We start from the raw sequence: 9,911 nt of genomic DNA on the forward strand, positions 1-9,911 counted from the left end.
ATGGAAGGAGCAGAGGGCCAGGCCGTTCAAAAAGGAGGGGGGTGTAGTGCTACTGATGAAGAGGTCCTGGATCCCCGCCTTCTTTTCAAGTCTCTACCCCACCCCAGAAATTAATGTGCTCGCCCCAGATGGCGATCCCTGTCTTGGGAACTCCAGACTAGGGAGCAGAAAGCCTAGGACCAGCGGTAGCAAATTAAACCGCGGAGGGAGAGGCGAGGAGCGCGCGGGCTGCACGGCTCCAACCTCCCACGCGCCGCGCACTCCGGGCCCACACGGCGCGGGGCCGGCGGGAGCGCGCCCAGGGCGGGGCTTCGGGAGCGCGCCGGGCGGAGGGAAGGCGGGGGGCGTGGCCTACGGCTCCTGGGCCGGCGGCCGCGGCAGCGGGGAGCTGGGAAGCCAGAAGCCCGGAGCGCGGGGCTCAGTCGGGGGGCGGCGGCGGCGGCTCGGGGGATGGCGGCGGCTGCGCTGCTGCTGCTGCTGCTGTTGCTGCTCGTGCCGGTGCCGCTGCTGCCGCTGCTGGCCCCGGGCCCCGGGGGGGCGCTGGGGAACCGGCACACGGTGTACTGGAACAGCTCCAACCAGCAGTGAGTCCAGGGCCGGGAGCTCGTGCGTCCCGCGTCGGTGGAGGGGAAGCGGGTGGGCGCGGGAGTCCTGCGGGAGCCGAGGTGGGAGTCTTGCGGGAGCACAGCTGGGTGCTGGGAGGCGGCGGAGAGGGGGGCACGCTCTGTGGGCGCCTGTGAAACTTGGGGGGCGTCTGAGTGAGGAGGGCTCAGGCCGTCCAGAGGAGGCTGCTCGGGGACCCCCACCCCACCTTGGCTTTTCTCCACCCCCCACCCCACAGTGCCCCCAGCGTCACTGCCTTCGCCGGGCTGGGGTTGGGGAGCACCCGTGTGCCGGGGGTAGGCCGTCCGTTTTTGGTGGGGGGCAGGGATGACCTGTTTTCAGCGGTGCGCGTTTCCAGGGGTTCTGTCTCGGACTCCTGCTTTGAGAAGTGGGGCCCGGAGCCGGGGCAGGGCGTCCGGCTGAGACCTCCCCGGAACCAAGGCGGAGGGGCGGCCGGGTGGTGTGGCTCAGCCCGGCCGGGTGAGCTGGGGCTGGGTCTCAGCGTCGGGGGGCACCGGGGCGCCGGTTGGCGAGGATGGGGACGTGGGGTCGCGGTGAGAGGGAAGGCAGCGGGGGGATGGCTTGTCACACGCGCGCGCGCACACACACCCGGGCCGGGATGGCGTGTGGCTCCGAGTGTGAGCGGGCGTGCGCGGCTGTCAGGGTGCGTGTTTGTCTGGGTGTGTGATTTGTGTGTCTGCGTCGGCGTTCGGTGAGGGTGGGAGCGGGCGGCCGGCCGAGGCGGGGGCTGCGGTCGCCGTCCGCGTGGCCGGCCACGTCTGGGCTCGGGGGCTGTCGGCGCCGCCGCGGTCGGGGCGGGTGTCGGGGCGGCCCTGTGGTTTCCCGGGCGCGTGGCGCGGCGGCGGGGTGCCGGCCGGTGCCCGTGCGGGGCCAGGTTCTCGCTGCTCAGTCCTGGCTGCCCTTGTCTTCTCCTCCCGCCGAGCCGCTGTGTGCATCACCCCGAGTGTGTCTGTGTGTTGGGGGGATCCCTGGGGACGCGGGGGTCACTGTCACACCTGCCCAGGCGGCGGCACTGCCTCTGGCTCCCACCCCGGAGGCGGGTGCCGGCAGGCCGGCAGGGCCGGCGGCTGCGACCCCAGGCTCCCGGGGGAGGGGCTGCCGCTCAGCTCTTTGTTGTTTGGGGCTCCGCGCCTCCCCCTCTCTCCCACCTCGCGCCCGAGTGTCAGACTGGGGGTGGGGACGAGCCCACGGCGCCCCCCTCCCGCTTCCCATGGAAACCTCCCGGTGGGGGTGCGGCCCCTCCCCCGCGGCATGGAACTCGGAGAACTCCGGGGGTGCTGGGGGCCTACTCCCCCGTTCCATGAGCGTGCCCCCCTCCCCCAGACCCACACGTCCGCCCTCTGCCCGGCCGGAGTCTGGCCGGGAGTGGAGAGCTTCAGGTGAGGGCCCGGGCTCCCCGCCGCCTCGGGCATCCCCAGCTGCTCCGCGGAAGCCGGAGCCAGGGGGATGCGGAAGGCGGGGGGAGGGAGAGGGTGCGGGCGGGGGGGTGGTGTTGATCGGGCTCCCCTCCCCGCATACACCTGGGCTCAGGTGAAAGCCCCGGGAGGGGACGGGGACCCGGGCTCGGCAGCCGCCTCTCTGCCTTTCCCGCTCCCCGCAGGTCTGGGCCGGCAGCGGTGGGAGGGGTGCCCTCCGGCCCGGAGGCCGCCGCCACCCCCGCCTCACATCCTCGGCCTTTGTTGCCGCTGCGCCCGGGCTCCCCGGCTCCCTCACTGCGGCAGCCGCGGCCCCATAAATCGTGAGAGCGACGTGCTCCGGAGCCGGGAGCGGAGAGGCCGGGGAGCGGGGGGCGGGGCCGGCCGAGCCACAGGCTCCCGCGCCCCTGCCCCGGTCACGTGAGCGCGGCTGCCGGCTCCCACCCCGTCGCAGGCGGAGGGTCTCTGCCCCCTGGGGTCACGTGGAAGGGGTCTGGCGACCCCTCCTCCTGGGGTCACGTGGGAGGGTGCCGGTGGGACACGTGTGGGGCCTGGTTTGACAGACCTGGGGGCTGCGCCCTCGGTGAGGTCGAGCTCCCGCCCGCGGCCCCCCCACCCCACCCCCAGCCCGTCCGCTGGGTCCCCTGGAGGAGTCAGACCCGTTCCCAGCCTAGACCAGAAACTGGGGCTGGGGGGCTGCACCGGGGAGAAGGATGAGTGTGAGGTTCAGGGGCCCCCAGCCTGGAATTGAATGGGCGGGGGGCGGGGGCGCGAACCGAGAGCCGGCTGTCTGCGCCCTGGCCTGTGCCCCGATCTGTGCATGCGAGCAGGTGTGCGGTGTCCGCCCTGCGCCAGAAGCCCGGGGACATCCTTCTCCGCTGTCTCCCTCCCCGCCTCTGCCTCTGCCATGTTTCGGTTCTGATCGGCCTTCATCCGTACGTTTATTAACAAGTGTTTATTGAGGCTCTGCTGCACCCACGTTGGGCTCTCCTTTCCTCCCTGTCCCTGGCCCTGAGGGTGCCTCGCGCCCCCTCCTTGCCGCTGGTAACCTCCCTCGCGTCCCAGTCTGTCTCTGCCGTGTGGGGGCCCCCCTGGCCCGGCCTCCGCGTCGCTCCATTCTCCGAGCCTCTGGGTTCTCACGCTCCCCTCTTTCTCTTTCTCGGTTTCAGGCCCCCCTCTGTCTCTGTGCCGCACTCCCGTGCCCGGGTTTCTCAGCGGACCCAGTCTCTGTTCATCTCCCCCCGTGGTGGGCGTCTCGCTCGGCTTCCGTGCGTCTCGCTTTCGGCGGGGCCCTCGCGCTTCTCCGCCGCTGCAGATCAATAAACCTCCGCCGCCGCCGCCGCTGTCGCAGGGAGGAGGGGCGGGGATGCGTGGCGCGCGCGAATCCTCTCCGCTCCACGCCGGCCGTGAGGCTCGGGGCCTGACCCGGCGGGGCGGGAGTTCCGAGGCCCCGTGAGCCAGAAGGGCGCGGGGGTGTCCGTGGGCACCCGCCAACGCGCGAGCGTTCCCGCCACCCCACCCCCACCCCCAGCCGGGCGCGCGGACCCCACGTTGCGCACACGTGGTCTGGCCTCGCCTGCAGGAGCGAGCTGCACGAGGCCTCGGGAGCGCGCGCTGGAGGGGAGGAGACCGGCCGGTGTCTTCACAGCCTTCCTCCACTTCTCAGCTCGGCATTCCCACGTCTAGGGGTGGGGGCAGGGATTGCACAAGATCAGGGCCCTGTAGGGTCTTTCCCCTGCTCCCCGATGGTTTAGACACCCTGTTTAACGCCTCCAAATTGCCCCGCGGGGTGGGGGTAGAGGTTTGCTTCTTCCCGCTCTCCCGCCGCCCACCCAGCAGGTTCCAGCAGACGGAACGCTGAGAGTAGGGCGCACCGGAGGCGGTGAGGGCCAGGAGAGACGAAATAACGGGTGAGGCGCCGCCCCCTCCAGGTGGGGTGAGTGGACGCTCGCCTTTATTTGAGAGACGGGGGAGGCTAGTGGGGGATGATGTAAGGAAGAATAGAGAACTGTTTGAAGGGGCAGGTACCACCCAGTCCCCAGATCCCAGCTCGCCCCACCCCCTACCGGGGGCGGGGCTCTGAGCTGGGGAGGTTCAGCCCTGGAGGAGGGGTTAGCAGCGAGCTTCTCGGGCCTAGTGTCACCTTCTTCACTCCCAAGACAGGGAGGGTGACAGGTTTAAAGACAGCGCCCAGGCCAAGCAGGCCCCGGGCCTTCGAGCAGTGTGGCCGGGCTTGCTGGCATCCGGCCCTTCTGCCCCCAGTCGGACAGATTCCTGCTGGGCACAGCCATTCCACAAGTAGGTCTTTTCCTCCCACGTGCCCCGCTTTGGGGGCATTTCAGCCCAACCCTGGGATAGGTAAGAGATGGTTTCTCTTCGTTTGTGGTCACCCAGCAACCCCACTTGGGAAACGGAGGTGCCTATAGGAATAGCCCTGGCTTTGGCTTACTCCCTGCTGGGAAGCGGCACTGAGAAGGCCCCCCAGGGAGCGGCGGCTTCAGAGCAGGGTTGGGACCCCGGGTGAGGCTCAAGGACCGAGGCCCCAGTGTGGCTCTGCAGCTGTTCCAGACGTGGCCCCCTACCGCGGGCGGCCTCCTCCTCGAAGCCTTTGGGGCTGGAGACGGAGAGGCAAACCTAGGGTGGCAGCTGGGAGCCAGGCCTGGTCTAACCCGTTTTCCTGCTCCCAGTGCCCCAGGCCAGTACTCCTGCCCACCTGAGTGCCAGGACCGGGGAGTGGCCTGAGTGACCCATCACCCCCGTGGGAACTGAGTGGGGCTGGTAGCATCCCTGATGACTCAGGGAAGCTGTGCCCATTCTTACTGGGTGCCCGCGCACCAGTGCCCACCTGTCTGCCTTACTGCCAGGCCTGGAAGGGGATGTGTAGGGAAAGGGTGGCACAGGCAAGACCGAGGAAGTCGGGTAAGGTGGGCAGGGACCCTCCAGGCCCTTCCCCATGCAGAGCCTCTGAACACCTTTCCTAAGAGATCTAATTACTGTTGGTGGAACTGGGAGGTGCCTGGCGACATGGGGAGCCAGTCCCTCCCCTCAGGGAGTTCTCAGGGACTCCTGTGGTTTGACATTTTGCCAAGGATCCGTGCCACCTGTGTCCACCACTCTCCCTCTCGCCGCGAGATGCATGATTCCTACCCCAAGGAAAGGAGGGGAGATTCCTGCCTCGTTCTCTGAGTTTTTCTCTCCACTCATGTTTCTCCATCTCCACATCGACAATGTTAAGACCAGTGCTTTGATGATGCCTAATAAGGCAGGTGGGGATTACAAGGGACCCAGCATCTGCTTCTCTGTCCCATAGGAGGCTCAGGGGAGTATGAGGAACAGCCATCTTGTCCAGGCGCTAGGCCCACGGCTCTGCCCAGCATCTTTAAGGGACAGTGGTGCCCAGGTTGAGGACGGAGGGAGATGTATAGATACGAAAGTTTGGGCTGGTTGGTATGATACCATGTGGGGCCTCGATACTGAGCTCTCTAACTCCCTGATGTGTTGTCACACGGGGGGCCTCATGCCCATGGCCTCAGGGTGGAGGTCAGTGGGACTCAAGGTACAGAGACCAGTGTTACTGTAGAGAAAGCATGTGCCAGTGTGTGTGTGTGCGTGTGTGTGTGTGTGTGAGAGAGAGAGAGAGAGAGAGAGAGAGAGAGAGAGAGAGAGAGAGAGACAGAGAGAGAGAGAGACAGAGAGAGAGTGAGTGAGAGAGAGAGAAAGCAGGGAAGGAGTTTGAGGTTGCGGAGGTCAACCAATACCGGTGTGCAAGTTCAGCACACATACAACCGAGCCTTTCCATGTGTCTGCCGCCGGTGAGTGGGTGGTAGACATGTGTGTGTGTGCCCTAGAACTCTGCATGTACATGCATGAAGCCTGCATACATGCTCGTGTGAGGGCAGGTCCTATGGGACTGGCCTTGGCGTTGGACCGGCAGCCGCGGGAAAGCATGTGGGGAGATGGGATGGAGGCGCTGATCTATCCGAAGGGATTCCTCCCACTGTCACTGTGCTCCCTGCCTCCATCCCCCCGCCCCGCTGGTGAATTATGGGGAGTGGAAGGAGGAAATCCGGGTCTGGGTCTGGGAATCGGAATCGCAGGGGCCTGCGCCGTTTCTGTGGTAACCAAGCCGGCGTTCCCTACTTCCCTCCACCTTTCTCCCCGCCTCCTTTCCTCGGAGGCCGGCGGGGCTTCCCTGCGCCTTTTCTGCCCTCTGGTGGCCACAGGAGGACAGAACCAGAAACGGGCCGGAAGTGTAGCGCGGGCCTGGCGGCACCGGGTCCCGGGGAAGGCAGGGACCGGGGGGAGGGGGCTCCGAGGAGCCGGGAAGCTCGAGGACTCCGGGGAAGGGTGCAGTGGAGAGAGGGCGGCCTGGCGCTGCTTCTCTCTGACCCGCTGCCGGTTCCCCGGTCCCCCGCAGCCTGCGGCGAGAGGGCTACACGGTGCAGGTCAACGTGAACGACTACCTGGACATCTACTGCCCGCACTACAACAGCTCGGGGCCGGGCGGCGGGGCGGAGCAGTACGTGCTGTACATGGTGAGCCGCGCCGGCTACCGCTCCTGCAACGCCAGCCAGGGCTCCAAGCGCTGGGAGTGCAACCGGCCGCACGCGTCCCACAGCCCCATCAAGTTCTCGGAGAAGTTCCAGCGCTACAGCGCCTTCTCTCTGGGCTACGAGTTCCACGCCGGCCACGAGTACTACTACATCTGTGAGTGCGCCGGTCCCGGGCGGGCGGGCATCCGGTCGCTGGGCGTGATCCCCGAGCTGGGGCTGGGGACGGGGCCTCGGGATCTCCGTTCCCAGACAGCGCAGTGAGGCTGGGAGTGTTTGGTGCGTCCTCGGTGTGGGTCGGAGCCACTTTCTGTGCCCAACATTCCAGGGTGGGACCTCAGGGGTCTGGGTTACTTGAGGTCCAGGAACCGAGGGGCTGCTGGCGCTGACAGCTGAGCCTCGTGACCAGTGTCCATGGTGACCGGGAGCTGCGGGAGGAGACTCCCCGGGAGGGGCAGGGAGGGGCAGGGAGGGGCGAGAGGGCGAGTTTCTGAGTGAGGGCACGAGGTGCAACCGGGAAAGGCCGCTCAGGCTCCGTGTCCTCCCCAGCCACGCCCACCCACAACCTGCACTGGAAGTGTCTGAGGATGAAGGTGTTCGTCTGCTGCGCCTCCAGTGAGTATAAGCGGCTCCCAGCCGCCACCCCATCCTCAGCTCCCCTGCTTTGGGGCTCCCCTGGCTTCCTGGGGATGAGGGCGGAGGGCACAGGAGAGGGGGACTCGCTCCCCAGCTGTAGCAGGGGGAGGGGATCCCTGGCCCTGACTCTCCCCTCCTCTTTCCCCACCCAACACCCTACCCCGCAGCATCGCATTCCGGGGAGAAGCCGGTCCCCACTCTCCCCCAGTTCACCATGGGCCCCAATGTGAAGATCAACGTGCTGGGTGAGTTCGCAGCGCCCTCTGGTGGCCACTGCTGGAACCGCAGTCCCCTCCCCGGTGCCTGCTCACCTCGCATGACTTCCCCCTGGGGACACCCATCCCTCCTACCACCGTGGGTGGTCACGTCCCCTGCTCCCCTCCTGCTGCTGCCGCCGCCGCCGCTGCCGCGTGCCCCCGCCTCGGCGCGCAGCCCAGCCCTTATCTGTCTGTCTCTTCATCTCTCCACAGAAGACTTTGAGGGAGAGAACCCCCAGGTGCCCAAGCTTGAGAAGAGCATCAGCGGGACCAGCCCCAAGCGGGAACACCTGCCCCTCGCGGTGGGCATCGCCTTCTTCCTCATGACGCTCTTGGCCTCCTAGCTCTGCTCCCTCCCTTGATGGGGGCGATGGGGCGGGGGCGGCCCAGATAGGGAGACTTTGGCCTCTCCAAGGGAAGCCTAGCCCAGAGGCGAGACCCTCCTCCAGTGGCTGAAAGTGGGGTCTGCACCATACATCTGTGCCCATCCCTCTGCCCCCTCCCTCCACGTGTCACTGTAGTGGACCGGGCACAGGGAGGCCATGGTTCCCAGTGGCCTTATGGCTTGGGTAATGTGTGGTACCAAACTGGGGGGCCATAAAAGGTAGTGCTCAGGACTCCCTGACCCCTGGTGCCCTCCTCTTTTGTCCCCCCAGAGAGACAAATATGCCCCAAAGAGAGCAAACTGAAGCGTGGGAGACACCCCCACCCCTCTCTTCCAGGGGCAGAACACAGGGAGGGGACTCGATGGGCGAGGGGGTGGCTTCACCCGCTGCCCCCTTACCCTGTTTACAGCAATAAGCACGTCCTCCTCCCCCCTCCCCACTCCCACTCCCAGGATTGTGGTTTGGATGGAATCCAAGTTTACAAGTAGACACCCCTGGGAGGGTGGGCAGTGGAAAAGGGTGACAAGGGGTGGGCACTGGGGTGCCAGGCAGGCATGTACAGCTCTATATCTCTATATATATGTACAGACAGAGTCCCTCCCCTCACCCCCCTGACCTTCCTTGACTTCCCCTTCCAACCCCAGACCCCTTCCCCACCAGGCTAGGCCCCCCACTGGGGGACCCCCTGGCCCCTCTTGTGTCTTCTGTGAAGACAAGACCTATGCAACGCACAGACACTTTTGGAGACCGTGAGACAACAACGCCCTCCCCCTCCAGCCCTGAGCCAGGACCCAGCTCCCAGGACCTTACTCTGTCCATCCTCTGTGGTCCCCACCCACCCTCCTGGGCCTTTTTCAAGTGCTTTGGCTGTGACTTTCATACTCTTGCTCTTAGTCTAAAAAAATAAACTGGAGATAAAAATAAGTGTGTGTGACTTCCAGGGCTCACGAGCCTTCTGTACACTAGACACAGGGCCTTTGTGGGGGAGGGTATTGTAGGGCCAACGGGACCACTGCTCACCGTGTTCTAGAACTTACCTTGAGGAGGCAGCTCTGTGCGGAAGGAGCAACAGGGGCTGCCCAGCTGGGCCTGGGTGACTTTGGGCAACGTCTGTGAGCCTCAGGTATGAGAAAATCCTGGGTACAGCCCTGGCCGGGTAGCTCCATTGTTAGATACACCATGCTTTCGGGTCCAGTCCCCCGTCAGGGGACATACAAGAATCAACCAATGAATCCATTAAGTGGAACAACAAATCTGTTTCTTAAGAAAAAAAAAAATCCATTAAAAATTAAAGAAAACCTGGGTTATAATACATCTCTCTCCGGGTTAGTGTAAGGATTAAATGCAGGAGTATCAGGCTCAATCAATGACGAATTTCTCCTTTCCGCTTCAGGGTGTGAACCTAGATAGGAAGGAAATTATATCTTTATTTTTACTCACCTGTAGCTAAAATTTAACCTTCCCTTATGTACTCGGGCAACAAGCCACAATAGTTAACAGTGCCTGTGACTTCATAACCAACAGAAATCATAGATGTTTCCCGACGGCATTATAGTTTTTGGAGATATCTCAAAATAGCATTTACTCTCCACACTACTTTGAAATGACAAGGTAGTTAGTTATTAGACCTTCCTTGTTTTTACCGTGTTAATAAAACCTATATATTACTATGCCAAAACAAGTAAATGCTTTGATAACTGTTTCAATATAATTGGTTTCCTTTGTAAATTTATTTTATTTGTTTAAGATGTTGTGGCCAAAGGGCTGAGAGTTTGCTGGTGCTGGGGCCGCATGCGCCCGGCAGCCTGAGTGAGGACAGGAGGGGCGGGGGAAGAAGCCCACGGCTGCTTCTGAGACGCTGCTGCCCTGCCCAGGCAGCGTGAGGCCCGGTGTACGGGTGGGCACTGCGTGGGGCGTGCTGATAGGGACCAACGTCTATCGAGCCTTTGCTGGCCCAGGGAGAGGGGGTGCCTTTTCCTCAGTGCCAAGCTGTGCACCCTGGGGACTCCATCTCAACCAGGCTCTCTAATTGTCACTGTGTGG

General features: G+C 64.3%; 1 protein-coding gene across 2 annotated transcripts; it reads left to right on the plus strand.

Annotated features, from left to right (window-relative positions):
- The first annotated feature begins 382 nt into the window (after window positions 1-382).
- On the plus strand, window positions 383-9,577 carry LOC308534561 (ephrin-A3). Of its 2 annotated transcripts, XM_081113098.1 has the most exons (5): window positions 387-584; window positions 6,457-6,746; window positions 7,139-7,204; window positions 7,393-7,470; window positions 7,696-9,571. In XM_081113098.1, exons 1-5 carry the CDS (start codon window positions 451-453, stop codon window positions 7,824-7,826), a joined length of 699 nt encoding a protein of 232 aa, XP_080969224.1. In that variant the 5' UTR covers window positions 387-450; the 3' UTR covers window positions 7,827-9,571. The 2 variants fall into 2 exon arrangements, with proteins under 2 accessions (XP_080969225.1, XP_080969224.1); XM_081113099.1 differs by lacking the exon at window positions 7,393-7,470 and having other exon boundaries at window positions 383-584; window positions 7,696-9,577.
- Window positions 9,578-9,911: the final 334 nt, after the last annotated feature.

Source organism: Myotis nattereri (genome assembly GCF_964212035.1).
Source record: "Myotis nattereri genome assembly, chromosome: 18".
NCBI lineage: Eukaryota > Metazoa > Chordata > Mammalia > Chiroptera > Vespertilionidae > Myotis > Myotis nattereri.